The sequence below is a fragment of the Phodopus roborovskii genome, unplaced genomic scaffold (assembly GCF_943737965.1).
Source record: "Phodopus roborovskii unplaced genomic scaffold, PHOROB, whole genome shotgun sequence".
Lineage (NCBI taxonomy): Eukaryota > Metazoa > Chordata > Mammalia > Rodentia > Cricetidae > Phodopus > Phodopus roborovskii.
In genome coordinates this window covers 58,666,424-58,684,766 of record NW_026126480.1, presented here as the reverse complement: position 1 = coordinate 58,684,766, position 18,343 = coordinate 58,666,424, and the positions used below count along the sequence as shown (strand labels likewise).

The 18,343-nt window shown below is 39.5% G+C and overlaps 1 protein-coding gene across 1 annotated transcript; it reads left to right on the top strand.

The window, feature by feature from the left end:
* The first annotated feature begins 2,244 nt into the window (after positions 1-2,244).
* Positions 2,245-18,343, top strand: Ms4a14 (membrane spanning 4-domains A14). The gene is made up of 6 exons (XM_051193976.1): positions 2,245-2,406; positions 5,326-5,454; positions 7,185-7,238; positions 10,300-10,449; positions 12,428-12,526; positions 15,360-18,343. Exons 1-6 carry the CDS (start codon positions 2,269-2,271, stop codon positions 18,096-18,098), a joined length of 3,309 nt encoding a protein of 1,102 aa, XP_051049933.1. The 5' UTR covers positions 2,245-2,268; the 3' UTR covers positions 18,099-18,343.

Genomic DNA, 18,343 nt, shown 5'->3' with positions numbered 1-18,343 from the left:
TTATGAGCTACCATATATCAGTGCTAAAAACTGAACTCCAGCCCTCTGAAAGAACAGCACACACTCTTTTGTTTTCTTTTCATCATCATCATAATCATAATCATCATCATTTTGCACATTTTAATGAAAATATAATATTATGGCTGATGGGCTGACCAATTTCCAGGGCTATGGCTTAGCCCACCCCAATATCCAACTCATCTATGGACTGCTAGAGTATGTAAAGGGGCCAGACCTGCAGATCCAAAGTTGCAGGATCTCCACGACCCAAGACAACAACAGGGTATCCAAGAGGAGTCCCAGTGAGGGTCCTATGACAATAGTAGCAGAAGCCAGAGTCCCTGAATCAGACCAATGATTCATTGCAATAAACACAAGTAATGACGTGTGGACTAAAGGGTACACTGTCTGACTCACTGTGACACACTACAACTTCCATACCAAGATTTTGTTTGTTTTGGTTTTTATTTTTACTTAAAATTTTTATTTTGTTTTAGGGATGAGGTTGCAAGGTCAAGGAGAGAGGAAGATGAGTGGGATCAGGATGCATAATGTGAAATCCATAAAGAATCAATAAAACGTTTTATAAAAATATGTAATAGCATCATTTCTCTCCTCCCTTTCCTCCCTCCAGCCCCTCCCAAGTCCCCTCCTTTAAACTCCCTCCATGTCTTCTCCCTCCAAAATTGATACGCCTTTCCTTCCTGATTACCACTGATATATAGATGTATACATATGCACAAACATTAATATAATTATTATAATAATTATTATCTATCCATAATAAAAAAAACTTGTGTGTATATGGTTTCAGGGCTGACCCCTTTATATTGGACAATCATTTAGGGAACTCATCTCCAGGAGAGGCTAACTCTTCCTATATTAGCAGTCATTAATTGCCAGTAGTTCTTTGTCTAGAGGTAGAACCCCATGAGATTTTTCCCCTGCTTCCACATTAGCATATCTATTGACACAGACATTGTTCAGATCTTGTTCATGCAGCCATTTCTATGAAAGACTTTCAAGCAGACATGCTGGTATTCTGGCCCTTACAATCTTTCCACGACACAAGATTTCCTCAACTGATTGTTTCCTTGGCTTGTGTACAAACTCTTAACCACTGAGCCATCTCTTCGGGCCCGAGAGTGGATCTTAAATTTCTTACCACAAGAAGAAAAGAGGAAAAGCAGTAACAGTGTCAGGTGATGGATATGTTAATTGACTTCATGATAGTAATAATTGTACAGTGTATTAAAACATTACTCTGAACACTAAGTATATGTTTTTAATATGCTGTAAAATCTGGAAAACATAGCCATAGTTTGCTATTTTAATACTATTAAAAGATACTGTTAAACAATAATATTTTTCCTAAAAGAAGGAAACTCCATTTACAAAAGGATGGAAGTATAGTTGACAGTAAAAACACAGGCTTTAGAGATAGAAGAACATCCTTCATCTATCTCTTGGCATTTATTCTTTGACAGATTGACCTTTCTGCTTCTCAGTCTGACCACTGTTCATTTGCCAAATGTGCCACTGCAGTGCACATTAAAACAAAGCACCTAACACAGTGCCTGAGATATAGTAGATGTGTTAAAGGCTTAGCTCCTTTATTATTCATAAGCAAGTTCATGAAAAATTCAAGAGAATGAGTGTGTCCAAACAACAGTATGCAAAGGTATTTGTGATTGCTGCAATCTAGGAACTATCTGAGATGATTCTTGCATCTGTTATGTCTGGCCTTATTAAACTGCTTACCTTGGTGATTTAGCAGTTGAAATCATAACAAATATGTGAATATAGACATTAGCCTGAAAAGCAAAATTCCAAACCATGTATAATTGTAATTAGTATTTGATAGAGTACCAGAGCATAATTGTGAAATATATATGCACATATATGTATATGTGCATATGTGTGTGTATATGTATACATGTGCATACACACACACACACACACACACACAGATACAGGCATTTGTTTTGTATGCACCATCTATCTAATTTTGTGTTTACCGTATGCTTTTTAAGTGAACTGATAATAGAACAAGTTTTCAAGGTTCCCTCTGTAATAATCGAGAAGGCCAGTACACTCTAGAATTCTCAGATTCTATGACTCAATGACTGGGATTCTGTGGTTCTAGTACTATGTAATTGCTGTGGGCTCATGCGGCAGACTCCATGTGGCACTAGGGGAGAAATACATCATGATTATGGCTGCAATATCCTTTCACTCCTTCTCCTAACAGAGCTCTGCTGCTGAATCATGGAGTCACCATCTGGGGAGAAAAGAAGGTCCCATGTTATCACTATAGATCCAGATGAAGATGTCTTGACTGCCTTTCCCTACAGACCTCATAACTCTTTACTGGATCTCCTGAAGGGCGAGCCAAAGGTTTTGGGGGTGAGTTCTGCCTTATAATGGATCATCCCAGAAGGGAGAAAAGGGGCCTCATCTCCACTTTTGTCTACAGAGGTGGCTTTGTGTAATAATGTTCATGGAAGGAGCTGGGCTTCCTTCCTCCCTGGCATTTCCTCTGCAATGCATCCTTCTAAAGTCAAGGAAGCTCACTAGTCTCTACCCTTCACAGAGGAACTGTTGACAACTAATGGTTGCTGGGGGACACCAAAGGGATCAGTGATTTTCTCTAAAACTGTAGCTACTGATAAGTTTTGCCCATGCTCCAATAAATAACTCCATATCTCTGCTTTTATGATCAACCCTAATGCAAGTCAGCAAGTCACCAAAACAGACATGAAAACTAAGGACTAGTTGGAAAAAAGAAAAGGTCAGCATGGATGGGAGGAGGGTAAAAGAAGGTAACGTGTTAATGTGATAAATACATTGTTACATGAATGAAATATTCAGAAAATAAAAAGCAGCAGTACATCTAAGTCAATTGCTTGTGAAAAAAATGGATCTTCCAGAGAAAAGTTATCATGTGTCATTTCCCTTGATTTTGATAAAAATAGAAAGACAAAAGCTCTCTTTAAAAGTGCAATGCACAGTTTGCCTTGGGTCTGTCTTATATGTTAACTCTCAGCCATCAGTGCAGGAGATGTTTCTGAAGTGATGGACTCAGTAACTTTCAGGAGTGAGTAGTCCAATAACTCACCTAACTCCAGGGAGGGAGGTCCTATGGCTGTTTCATGGGGAGCTAGTTCTGATCGTGGATTTTCAACATAGGGGAAGCAGGAAACCATGTAATTTTTCCAAATATCTTCCTGAAGAAATGGCCCCAGGGTATGACAGTGCCTCTCACAGAACTAAGAAGCCAGTGAAGGTGAAGTCAAAGTCCCATCAGTGAAGTATAGGTCTAAAGGATGCATAACCTCAGGCTCGAACAACATGGAATGAAAATACTTTTTAATTATGCCTTACTAAACGTACAGCTGGTTTTCTTATAGTCATTCTGCAGACAGTACAACAGCAACTTCCTGCTTTACACCCTGTTAAGTATTTTGTTCACTCCCAGGCAGATAATGCTTAGACATTTCTGGTGCTCATGTGCATGGTACATTGTATTTTACCATCCTAGGAGACAATTTAAAGTGCACAGGAAGAGAGAGGTGTGGTGACACAAGTCTGTCATCCCAGCTATGGGAGGTGGAAGCAGAGGAGATGGGTGATCCTATGCTCCATAGTAACACTGGGGACAGTTCATCCTGTGTTCCATAGTGCCACTGAGGACAGTTCACCCTGTGCACCACAGTGAGACTGAGGACAGTTCATCCTGTATTCCATAGTGAGACTGGGGACAGTTCACCCTGTGATCCATAGTGAGGTTGGGGACAGTTCATCCTGCGTTCCACTGTGTTCCATAGTGAGACAGACAGTTCACTCCGTGCTCCATGGTGACAATGAGAACAGTTAGGAATCCAAGAGATCCTGTCTGGGAAAAAAAATATGTAGAAAGAGGATATGTGTAGATTATCTACATATATTATGACATTTTTATTTATATTAGAAACAATCTTATTTTATATATCAATCCTCTCCTCCAATCCTTCCATGCCTCCCCTGACCTCCCCCCACCCCGACCCTGTCCCACTCCCCATCCACCCCCCCCCCCAGGGAGAGTGAGGCCTTCCATGGAGGATCATCAAAGTTTATCACACCATTTGGGGAAGGACGTAGACACTCCCCCCTGTATCTAGGCTGAGAGAGTATCCCTCCATAGGGGACAGGCTTCTAAATTCCATTTGTGCACTGGGAGTAAATACTGGCTCCACTACAAGAGGCCTCAAAGACTGCCCATGCCTCCTAACTGTCATTCACGTTTGGGGGTCCTGGTTAAAGTGGAGATACCCTTGAATGAATTGGTATAGGAGACAACTGCCTGAACTTAACACCAGCAGCACAGACAATGAGATCAACAATTAATAAATGGGACCTCCTGAAACTGAGAAGCTTCTGAAAGGCAAAGGACACAGTCAACAAGACAAAACAGCAGCCCACAGAATGGGAAAAGATCTTTACCAATCCCACATTGACAAAGGGCTGATCTCCAAAATATACAAAGAATTCAATAAGTTAGTCACCAAAACTCCAAATAATCCAATTAAAGAATGGGGTACAGAACTAAAGAATTCTCAATAGAGAAATGTAAAATGGCTGAAAAACACATAAGAAATTGCTCAACATCCTTAGACATCAGGGAAATGCAAATCAAAACAACTCTGAGATACCGTTTCACTCCCGTCAGAATGACTAAAATAAAAAACACCAATGAAAACTTACGCTGGAGAGGATGTGGAGAAAGGGGAACACTCCTCCACTGCTGGTGGGAGTACAAACTCATACAGCCACTTTGGAAATCAGCATGGAGGTTCCTCAGGAAAATGGGAATCAGTCTACCACAAGATCCAGCATTTCCACTCTTAGGCATGTACCCAAACGATGCACATACAACAAGGACATATTATGACATTTTTAACATAAGAGACTTAAGCATCCTCAGATTCTGGTCCTGGAACCCAGTCTCTCACCCACTTTCCCATGCAAACAGAGGAATGACTGCACTTAGCATTGACAATGTGGAGGCCAATTATGAGGGTAATCAAGATGTCAGTGTGACAGAGGAGGAAGGGCGTAAGGAAATAGTGTATGGGGCCTGTACTTAAGAAGTTTGCATCTAGGTTTAGTCACACACAAATTCAAATATGTCTTCTACTACAAGAATGAAGAATTAAAATTGGGATGGACTCAGTATGATGGAGATATGGAAAATGTTTATATTGGGGTAGTGTGCAGCCAGAGGTGTGTTTGGGGCAGCCTACAGGTCTTGGCTCTTGTTACCTCATGTTCATTTTCTCCTTCCAGGCTATCCAGATTCTTCTTTCTCTGATCATTGTGGGCCTTGGGATTATATTAGCATTTAATTTCATCTTTTTCTCCAAAAAATTTCCTCTTGTGATCATCACAGGATATCCATTCTGGGGAGCATTTATTGTAAGTACCATCTGCTAAGAACTTCTCAAAAGTTGCTATGAACACTAATGTGAATTGGATTCAGCTCTATGACAATACATTTCATAAGTGTGTCCCTTCTGAGATACCAAACAGGCAAACCACTCCTTGGCAAAAGAAATTACCCCATATTATTTCACTGGCCATTGTCTGCAACCCTCACAATGATGATTGTTCCCAGGTACATTGTGCTTTTCCAAAGCCCATGGGTATAATACATCCTGCAGTACCAAGCTGGGCAATGAAACAGTAGATAGTCTACCATGTTCAGACACAGTGAGTGTGAAAACAGAAACACATGAAGCTAGCACTCACAGAATTAGATTCAGTGAGTAAGAAAACTTGAGGGTAATCATAGCTCAGCACCCTTCTTACCTCAGAGGGTTCGTGTCTGTCACAGGGAACTATTGGAGCCATCAATAATTGTTTAGCACAATGTTGGTTCCACTGAACATTCCAGGCTTTGTTCCTGATCCTATGCTACACTACCTAGATTATCTCATATCAAAACATACAAGAGGGCAAGAATGAGTGTTTTACTTGCTTTTATATTCTCAGAAATTAGAATCATGCTTGAGATATGAGATACATGAATGAATGCATGGATCAATCAATCAATAAATCAGAAACTGAAATAAAGAATTAATGAGACCAGCATCACTATTAAAAACCAGTAATAAGCTATTTCTATAATTTGTATTTCAAAAACAAATTTTCCTAATGAAATAATATGATCTTGATTTCTAAACTACACTCACTCTAACACAAAGAACCAAATGGACCCAGTCTTCACCTCCTCGTTCTCCAATCAGTTTCTCCCAGTATGATTTGTGAGATTTATTGCTTCTTAAAAATCCACTCTGCATGGTAAAGGCATTTATTAAACACACAACTACATCTTCTTGGTAATGCCCCAGGTCTGTAAGTACTGTTGAACAAAGCTCTTTCTGAGAAAAGTGAAAGATGTTTTTACACTCACCATAAGTGCTCCAAAGAACTGTATGAGGGAGAAGGAATGTATGCATCCCCTGTCTATGACAAAAGGCACTAGCTAAGGGTGCATCATAGGAAAAAAACAACTGAGAAAAGTGCATGATTGTGGCATAAAATGGAACCACCTAGTCACTGTCTGGTTGTCGTCTAAAGGGCATCTGAGCTGACTGCAGTTCTAGCTATTGTGAACAGGGTAGCAATGCGCATGGATATGTGTAACTTCAATATACAAGCAAATGGTTTCTGTTGATTTTTTTCTTCTTTTTGTTGAAAGTTGTGTTCTCATTAGAGTACATTATGGGTTTTTGAGGAGGAAATGAATTCAAGGACGACAGCCATTCTGGGAAAATCAATTGGAGAGGAATTGCAATTGCCCAGAGAGGGAAGGTGATAGTGTGAGGCACTGAGAGAAGGGCTTTGAGGAGGAACAGGAGGAGGATGGGCCCGGTGGAGCAGAAGAAGACACCAATAGTAACTTCCCAATGTCTGTACTGCACCATAACAATTTTAGATTCTAAGACCCAAATGTCCACAGGTGCCAATGCCAACCCCCATAGATGGAATGAAAACAAGAACCTTCCTCCCTAACACTCAGGTTAGAAAGATTAGATACTGGGGGAGAGAGGGTAGCACTGACAGTTTGAAGACCCAAAGGAGACTGTGTTGTCGACAGATTAGATGTACCACCTGTTAACCATTGCCTCTTGTCTTCTGAACAGTTTTTTCTGACAGGATTTGTCACAATGTTCAATGATAAACCAAGACAAATTCTGGTAAGTAGTTTTTACAACTTGTACATGATTTAAAATCTACTTGCTTTGCAACAGCAGCTTTGGCCTTAAGTTTCAGGGTTTCTTGGGAAGATCTTGATGCAACAAGTTTTTGGTTCAAACCCAATCTGTGGGTGATTTAGCCCTGTTCTTTCCTTTTCTACTACTTCTCTGAGCAAACAAACTGAAAGTCACTCAGTGGGAACCACCCTACATTGTTGTAACTAAATGATTTTTAACTGGGAGTAGATTATTGCTCCTCCTCTTTCAATGGGGAATAGTTCACAATATCCAAAGATATTTTTTGATTGTCATAACTAGGTAGGTATACCTACCTAATTGGCAGTTAGATGTTAAGAACTAGGGTTGTCTCTAAGCATCCTTTTACTTTTTGGGTCTATTTTGTTTTATGTGTAAGAGTGTTTTATCTGGTGCCCACAGAGGCTAGACAAAAGTGTCAGATCCTCTGAAACTAGAATCACAGATATTTGTAAGACACTATGTGAAACTGAACCTGGGTCCTCTAAAAGAACAGCCAATGCTCTTGATTATTTAGCCATCTCTTCAGCTCCCTCTAAATACCCTTTAGAACGATGAAAGCATAGGAAGGCCTCCTACAGTAGAAAAATCATCTGACCAAAATGTCTACAATCTCAAAGTTGAAAAGCCCTACCTCAACCAAAACCCATCAAAAACCTTGTCACCCTTGCTTTATATTCCCAGCCCCACCTCCAGTGAAAACAGAGGCTTTCCTCAGAGGCCTGCCCAAGGACTAGACAAAAAGAGTGGCACTGATGCCACATGGTTGTAGGACTGAGTCAGAGCTGATTGGCTCTCAGTGCTCTTTCAACCTGATGGGAGATTACCTAAGAGCTTCTCTGAGGATTAAGATGTTATTTACAAAAGGCATGGTGATAGGCATGGTGATGTTCAAATGCTCCTACCCTCATCTAATCACTGCAGAAAACCCTAGAGCTATGGGCTTCCACTCAAAGTCACTGGATCCGTTTTCATGGCCTTTGGTCATGAATAATTACAAACTCTAGTGAAGTCCTAGGGAAAGGGATGAATGCTCCATCTGCTCCTCTGGAGATCAGTACTGACAGTCCCTACTGTGTCTCCTTCCAGAGCTAAGACATACTCAAAGGTTATCTGTGCCTCCCCGGAGAGCTTCATGGATGGAAGAAGGCATGGCATGACACATGAGTATGGGATTGCAGATCCATAATAGCATGGGATGACTCACAGTCACTTAGTTTCATGGATCTCTAAAACACAGAAAGCAAGAGTCTTCCTGACATCACAATCCCTTAATAAGGATCAGATGGGACTAAGGCTGTGCTCCTAAGGTGTGATCTGCATGAGGGATCACATATCTACAGACCCTAGTCTGTTAATAGTCCCTGTGGAAGCCAAAACAGAGACTGGAAAGACCAAAGGACTTAATATGGAAAGAGCTTGACAGATTTGCATGCTCTTTGTTTTTATTTTGTTTTGCTTTGTTTTGTTGTTTGTCAAAACCACTAGTTTTCAATAAAAATCTTGGTATATGATAAACAGTTGTGAGTCTTGCCATACAAGGCTACATACAGAAATGTGTAAATGCATAGTTTCATTTCCAACCTCAGAAGACATAATGCAGCCAACAGAGGTATAGTAGATACACTCTGAAATGACCCTTTTTAAAAAGCAAGAGTGAATATAAAGAAAATAATATGATGCCCCCAACACAGTTTTCTTGTAAGAAACTCATACACCTCTCCATCAAATATACTGGGAATGAATAAAAGGAATTAAGCAGAGGGTGCCCAACACTAATTGATGTATCTACAGTATAACCACTACACTGAAGGCTTGGAGAACATCATAAATATGGGGTAGAAAGACTGTAAGAATCAGAGGAGCAGGGCATCTACTACAAGATTGCATCTTCTGTATATGACAGGGAATCTGCACCTATGACCTCAAAAATAAGGTTGCCTAAATAAGATATGAAAAACAAAACCAACTGACATGCCAGGTCAGGGTTAGGGTTAAGGAGAAATATCACTAGGCCCCACCCCTAGAACTACAATCTTGTAGCTGAAGAACTACAATCAATGACTGATGAGGTAGAGACAATCAATTTGTTCCAGAGCTAAGCCCCCAGTAGATGACCCAACCTCAAGAGTTCAACCCTAAACAAACATACAAATGAACAACACTAAATTAACTCTGTAGGTTGTATTATAAATTTATATGCACACATATGTGAAAATAATCATTAAATAATAAGAGGCCATGAATTTGAGGAGTGAAGGGATAAAACAAGGGAGAAGTTGGAGTTGGGGGCAGTGATGTAACTACAATACTCACGTACGTAAGAAATTCTCAAAAAATAATAATTTTAAAAATTAAAAAAAATTACTGGGAGCAATCAGCTTTTTATGCCTCCCATGTGGTTTTGTTGATCATCATTTGATCCTTCCTGGGGAATATGGTGAGCTGTCAGTCCCCACGTGAGCCTTTGTATATCTGGAGCCATATGGTAATGCTTGGTATTTAGCATATACTAAATTTTTAAAAAATAAATGAATGCTACACTAAAGTCATTCTCATTCTTTTCTATTTTTTTACTTTTATTTAAGTTAGAAACTATCTTATTTTACATATCAATCCCAGTTACCTCTCCCTCTCATCCTCCTGATCTCATTCTTAAAGGTAGAAATCGAGACCCAGACAGACTAAATAGTTGGTACAAGTTCTAATGTAAACAGGACTCAAAACCAAGTCTGATTTCCAAGTTGAGATGCGTTCCAAGGCACCATCCTTCCAGGGTATGAAAGATGGTTTGTGCTGAGATGAAATAGACATTTTCAGGAGTGTTAACCATGGGGTATTGCTGGCCCATTCTACAGTATGCTTTGCCTTCTGACTTCGACCAGTCAGAACTGAACTTGTCAAGCCTTCCAATCACAGGGACCTGATGAGGCCTCTAGAACTAGAAAAGTCCTAAGCATTTCCTACGAGGTATCTTTACCTTTCGTTCTTGTTTACTTTACCATGCTTTAAATCTATTTTCCAGAGACAAGGAATCACGACCATGAACATCATTAGCTCGGTGGTTGCGGCAGCTGGGACTGTCCTGATCCTCATCAGCTTTACACAGCAGAACAAATTCTGTCAGGGACCCTCCCTTGAAGGAACATGTATTGTAGGCACAACACTTCTTCTCGTGAGTGACCGATTCTGGAGGAGGAGTCTGAGCAGCCTTAGTCTGGCTGTGTCCATGACACAGTGATGTGTTGATTTTTACTCCTGACTTCACCATAGTCTCTTGATTTTTACTCCTACTTCTAGCTGCTGGGAGCTTGTAACCTTGACCTAACATTGTGAGGTCCCAACATTTTGGTTTTCCCTCTTGTAAAAAATTAAAATACTAATACTGTAGCTACGTCCCTGTTATTTGATTACTTCAAATAACATCTGGCAAGGTATAAATGCTCAATGGTTTTTTAATTATTACTTCAATTTTATTCAAATTTACTTCTATGCTAATTTAAAAAATTGCTCAATTGATATGAAACAAAATGCAGTAGGAGAAAGTACTTAAGTGAAGTATTTCAATCTTCTAAATACACAAGCCATTTTGTATATTGTATACCTGTATGATTTTTACTCAAAATGGTAAATGACATATTCATTTACCAGGAAATATAATTACACAAGAGATTTTTACTTTATTATCTGTGTAGGTGTTTTGTATGAATGTGGGATTGTGCACCATAGGCATGCCTAGTTTTCTCAGAAGCCAAAAGATAGCAATGGATGCTCTGGGACTAGAATTACAGATGTGGATTCTGGGAATTTAACCCAGGTCCTCCAGAAGAGAACCATGCTCAAAATTTCTGAGCTATCTCCAGCCCCTAATTAAAGTTAAGGTTTCGAGTCTGTTTTATAAGTAACATTACAGTTACTTTAATTCTTTTTTACACTTATTTATATGAGGTGTGTGTGGTATACAATGTCATAACTTACATGTGGACATCAGAGAACAACTTGCAGGAGTTCTTTACCTCCTTCCAACATGTGGATCTCGAGGCATAAACTCTGCTTGTCAGGCTTGATAGCAAGTACTTTTATCTGCCCTCACATCATTTCCATCCATGTCAAAGATTTCAATGAGCATTTTCCTTTGGTCCCAAAGCAAACTCTGGGCTTTTAATCTGTTTCTGATAGCAACATCTGGAAGACTTGGGTCCTAGAATTTGAAAATTTGAACCAGTAAAGACAAAAGTGAAGAAGATATGTGGGAAATTAAATCCCATTGTTTAATCCCTGAAACCACCCAGTGAAGTGAAAGCAACAGACCTCCTTGTGTGTGCTGAGATAAACTCAAGAATTAGACTTGGGTTCCTAAGGACAGGCTGAAAACAATAAGGGATAAAATCCTGTCCTACTTGATCCAAGTGAATATGATGGAAGCTTTACAAGGACTGGGGCCAGTTCTCTCCTACTGGAAGGTAGACTGCAGGTGGGGAATTTCACACAGCAGGATGTGATCACACTTCAGCTTTAGCAACAAGGCAGTTATCTAAGCTTCTGCATGTGCTCAAAAGAAAGACATGGAGACTTTAGTCACTTTCCCAGTATAAGTGTGACCTTGGGCCCAGTTGTACCCAGCTTTTGCTGTCTCTAGTACTTAGGCTTTTTTTTTTGAATACCACACTGCACTATACTGATTCTCAATGAAAACATTACCTTAAAGTAGTGCCTGCAATATGCCAGTCTGTGTACTAGATCCATTTGGCAGGTTTGTTTTATTTGACACATAGGTGAATACATAGCTGAAACTTTCAGTTCAAAAAAGAAAAAAAAATGTGTATAACCAGTTTCCTTGGAGAAGAAAAAAAAAAGGTGTTGGGGTAGCATATTCCCACACTGAAATAAGTCATTGTAATGAAATGGAAGATGCTTACAGGAAGGCTATTGCTGTGTACTGGCCCCCTCCTTGTTTCAATCTAGAGAGTGAGTTTGTTACCCACTCCTCACCAGAAAGACATGAAAATGATGCAATGTGTAATAGCTACAGAATGGCATGAATATGAGTTTTTCCAAACTCAGTCATGGGGTGTAAAGTATTCTTGGCTTCTGTTTTTAAAGTGATGCTGCTTTTGACCTAAAAATGATTTCCTTCTCCTCCTTCTTTGCAGGGAATTTTGTCAATCTTACTAATCATCACCATAGCAGAGTTTAGCATCTCTGTGACTATTGCAGCCTTAAGAAGCAGGTGCTGGACCAATTCAAGAGAGGTGCGTCCAAGACTGTCGTGGGAACTGAGTGTGTGTGTGTGTGTGTGTGTGTGTGTGTGTGTGTGTGTGTGTGTGTGTGTACGTGTTCCTGTGGGTGAGAGAGCAAGTACTCCCATGCCACAGTGTGAGTGTGGAGATCAGAGAATAACCTCAGTTATTGGTCCTCACCTTCTACATTGCTTTGAGAAAATGTCTCTCCTGCTGTTCACTACTGCTTACTCCAGGCCAGCTTGCCTACAAGCTTCCAGCAATCCTGATTTTCTTGTCTCTTCCCACCCTCCTCCCTCTAAGGTTACAAACAGCACAGTTGGTATTACTGCATCCACACAGAGAGCATTACTCCCCATTGACTTCTATTATGTGCAGATATTCTTAGATATCACACTGAAACTCTTAAATTAGGGAGGTCAGACGGTTCTGAGCTTAAGACTGATACTTACTCTACTCTTTAAGATAACTTGCTTTCCTTTTTTGTCCTATCTACTGTCCTCAATTATCTCTGATCACATATAATTTTTCATCTTCCTGAAAAAAAAATGGAAGTATGGAACTCTGTGGAAAACCCATAGTACTGTGACTTTGGGAGCTTATGTCCTTACTGATTGTTTATAATGTCAAACATTATTATACTCGCTTAGTGCCAACTTAATAATGGTGTTAATACTATATCAACACCCTTATTCTACTACAAAATGAACTAAGGCTTAACAGAGTTGTTAATTAGCATCTTCAGTATGGCAGAACATGGGATCCTGACTTTGTGGTGCAGCTCCTGGCCTTGCTTTCTGAGTTACAACAGCAGTTGGGACTGCTCAGCATAGTGTTTGCTTGCTTCCTTGCTTGCTTTTAACTTTAAACAATCAAATGCACACATTCGAAGTATGCTGTGCAATAAATTTTGACAAATTTCACACATCTATTTAATTGTCATTACAATCAGGATATAGTTCAATCCTACCATCCCAAAGATTAATTTGGATTTTTCCTGATGGTTAGCGATACACATATTGGCAGGAATAGCTCTTCCTTGAATAAGAAAGAACTTTATATAGGTCCCTATCCATCTCTTAATTAGGTTTTTCATTTGTCATTGTTGTTGCTGTATTGTAGTGTTTTCACATGTACAGTTTGGTAATTTCTTATTAGACATATGGTCTATAAATATTTTGTTCCACCCTGTCTCCTTGGATTATTGTTTTTTTTTTTTTTACATTCTGGATAGTCTCATCAATGTACAAAAGTCATAATTTTTAATCAAATCTAATTTTCTTTTCTTTTTTTTATTTACAAGCTTGGATATATTGTGATGTTATGCATGTGGTATGTGATTGTGCACTCATGCACAGTGTGTGTGCCCAAGATCAGCATTGTGTGTTTTTCCTCAATTGGACCAGTCTATGTTCGTTTTTGAGACCAGAAATCTCACTGAACCTGGGGTCCATGAATCTACCTAGGCCATCTCCATGTCTCCAAGGCTAGGGTAATAAGAACATGCTTTGTCATGGTTCACATGGCTTCCAGCCTCTGAATTAAGGTTCTCCTGCATATGCAGCAGGTACTTTACCAAATGAACCATCTCCCCATCTCTCTCTTGTTGTCCAACACATGAAATTGTCACCAAATGCAACTGTGACAGTTAATCTTGGTTGCCATCTTAATTGGATTACAAAGAATCTAGATGACTTTAGGCCTCTGAGCTTGTCTGTAAGGGTATTTCCATAAAGGAAAGGGTAATTAAAATCTATCTTGAATGTAGGCAGCACCATTCCAGGACATAGGAATTAAAGAGGATGGGACCCACCAAAGTGTACATTTTTGGCTTTTAAGTTTGATCCACTGAGAACCAATGTTTGTCTATGGTATTGGGTAAAGGCTCAATCAATTTTTTTCCATGTGGCTATCAAGTTTTCCTAGTGCTAATTGTTAAAAAAGACTGTGCTTTCCCAAAGAATGATCCTGGCATCACTGTTGAAACTCCATGAACTATTTATGCTATGATTGTTTCTAGGTTCTCTATTTTATATACCAGTCCATCTTACCATAATTTTATTGAAGTTTCAAAATTGGCAAGTATTATTTCTTTAAATATTCTTCTTCTGTTTAAATAATTTTGCTATTCTAGACCACTTAAGATTCCATATAAATTTGAAATATGTTTAATGCCTGAGAATGAGATTATTTGTATTTTGACATGGATAGCATTGATTATTATTTTTTTACATAGCATTGATTTTTAACAACTTTAAGCCTTGTTATAAACAAACATGGAGATCCCCATTTGTCTTTCAGCAATATTTTCAGGTTTCAGCATAGGAATCTTTCATTTCCTTGGATAGACATTTTTCTTGAATATATCATTCTTTTAAATGATACTGTAAATTAACTTTTTCCTCAGAACCTAGTACATATTATTGTACTGGGTGATTTTTTATCATTATATACTCTTATATTAGTCTGATTTTAATTGTCAACACTTTCAGGGTGAATTCAGATTGTCTTTTATCACCAGCATTCAGTTCATCTAAATAATTAACAAATCAAATAGTAGACTTTTGTGTGTGAATATTAACTGGATACTTTAAACATCTTAGAATAATTTAGCATTATTCACTATAGAAAAAAAAAACCTGAGGCAATTTTGATCAAATCACTTCATTCAGTATCTAGGATTGGGACCAAATAATGAACAGACAGGAAAGGCTGGAGAGCTTCAGCTACCTTGTGCGTACATGTGTACATGAGAGAGGAAAGATAATATGAGAGTACAGTGAGAAGATTACATAAAGACAATTCTGGCCTATTAACACTGTACTTTCCCCCCTTGGTATTACAGGCTGTATTTTTTTTTCCTTCAGAAATTACTCAAAATACTGAACAGTCTGTTCCAGAAGAAAATCATCAATTACAATTTGAGTTCGAAGGAACATCTCCCAGTAATAATTCAGCTTCAAACATAAAAACCATTTTCTTGGGGGGTTATGCTTTCTTCAAGCTCAGAGTCTCAAGAAATCCTTCAGCTCCCCAAAATATCCCACAGAAAAGTGATAAGGGTCCATCTTCTACGCATGTTCCAGATGAACAGGAGACTATTCCTCCACCTTCTCTAGAGGAAGAAATTAAACTGAATGGTTTACCTCCCCCATTAATACCAGAGTCTTCAGAAAATATTCCTTCTCAGAAAGAATCTAGAAGCAATAACCTGAATGATGAGGACTTAGAATCTATTACAGGTCATGCCTCTGATCCGCAACCCAAATTGCTTAAAGACCAAAACTTGCCACTCAAAATTCTGAAAACTCCATCTTCACATGATTTACTCCCTTTGTTACATGATAGTTTATCATCCCAAACATCAATGGCAGGTCTGTCAACACAAGTCTTACAATCTAAAGCCCCATCATCCTATATGTCACAGACTTATGATCTGACATCTGATGACTTGCCTTCTGAAGACATACCATCTCAAGAAACCCCATCCCAAGACATGCAATACCAAGACACACTAACTCAAGATGTATCATTCGAAGACATGCAATTGCAAGATACACTAACTCATGACTTACCATACCAAGATACTCTATCCCAAAAGACTCCATCCCAGGAAAGTCCATACCAAGATACTCTATCCCAAAAGACTCCATCCCAAGAAACTCCATACCAAGATACTCTATCCGAAAAGACTCCATCCCAGGAAACTCCATACCAAGATACTCTGTCCCAAAAGACTCCATCCCAAGAAACTCCATACCAAGATACTCTATCTCAAAAGACTCCATCCCAGGAAACCCCATACCAAGATAGTCTATCCCAAAAGACTCCATCCCAGGAAACTCCATACCAAGATACTCTATCCCAAAAGACTCCATCCCGGGAAACTCCATACCAAGATACTCTATCCCAAAAGACTCCATCCCAGGAAACTCCATACCAAGATACTCTATCCCAAAAGACTCCATCCCAAGAAACTCCATACCAAGATACTCTATCTCAAAAGACTCCGTCCCAAGAAACTCCATACCAAAATACTCTGTCCCCAAAGACTCCATCCCAAGAAACTCCATACCAAGATACTCTGTCTCAAAAGACTCCGTCCCAAGAAACTCCATACCAAGATATACTAACTCTAGATATACCATCCCAAGAGACTCAATCTGCAGAGACTCCACCACAAGAGATTCCCTCCAAAGATACTCCATCCCAAGAGATACAATTCCAAGATGTATTGTCTCAAGACAAAATATCCCAAAGCACACAAACCCAAGATACAGCACCCAATGACATGTCATTCTCAGATCTTCAAGTACTAAACACTCAAGTTCAAATCCAGCATTGTCCAGAAATATTTTATAGAGACATTCGAACAGAAGTCATGGAGCAAACTCAAGAGTGGAAATCTAATATGAGCAAGAAACCCCCAAGAAGACTTTCCTTATCCTTGCCAAGCAAACATGGAAAATTCCGTCCCAAGAGACATTCCATGGACCTTCAAATCAAAGGTGACAAACCCCCAAGGAGACATTCTGTAGAATTACAAAGGAAAACTTCAAGACGGAAATCCATAGATCAGCAAATCAAAGACTGGATATCCCCAAAGAAGCACACCACAAAGAAACAAGATGCATATACTCAAACCCCAGAGCAGTTCCTATACCAGCAAGCTGACCAGCAGCAGGCCAAAGAGGAAGAGGTCCCAGTACAACAATCCCAAGATGAGCAAACCAAAGACCAAAAATCTGTAGAGGAGCTATACCCTGAAGAACAGATCAATGGCAAAGAGGAAGAATATCAGGAATCTGATAAGGAGCAACCTCCAGAACAAGAAGCTCAAGTTCTACCAGCTGAAGACCAGCAGCCCCAAGAGCAGACAGCCCCAGACAGCCAGTTCCCAAACTGGCAAGAAAGACAACAAATGCTAGTAAAGAGAGCCCCAACACAGTTGTGTGAGAACTGGGACTCACAAAGCTTTCAATTCACAGAAATGTCATGTTCATACTGGTCAACTCCATCCTGGCAGCCTGCTAGCCTGGGATCCCAAGACTGGAGAAGTCAAGGCTGGAGAAACAAAGATTGGAAAGCACAAGAATGGCAGTTTGAAATACATCATTCCCTAGACTGGGAATCCCAAGAGCTATTAGAAAGAGAATCCTTAAGGCAGAGAGCACTATACCAAGACATCCAACCCCGTAGCACCATAGTCCAACATACCCAAGATCATCAAGTGCGTAACTTTATATTTCAAGTAGGTCTGTGTCAAGGCAATGACCAACAAGATTCTGAATCTGTTGTTTTAAGAGGAGATACGTATGCAGATGTACAAACAAGAGACAGAGAACACACAGACATAGCAGATACATGTCAGAAACCAAAAGACCAGCAATCAGAAGATGGGAGGTCAGATAATTATCCTCCTTGTCAGAGTTTGGTTCCATACACATATACAACCTGTTTATCCAATATAGCTTCAGAGCAAGAGGTGCAGAACAATTCACCCTGTTCAGATTCATCCAAAGATCTGAATGCCACTTCTTCATGGTTTCAGAGAGATCAACAGCAATCTGAAGATTCAGATTAACTTGTGCGTCTAACCAAAGACCACAGATCCCAGATAGTGGAGCCAGATGAGGATTAAGCAGTTGATTCTTCCCTAACCTGTGTTCTCACCTGTGCTTGCTGCCTAATCCACTCACCAGAGATAAAGGGCATGCAGAACCTACAAAGAACAGGGATCTCTTTAAAACTAAATGGCAACAAGTCGAATGTTGAGACTATATCAGAACCTTCTGGGAGTGAAGAAATAAATCTCATCTAAACTGTAAA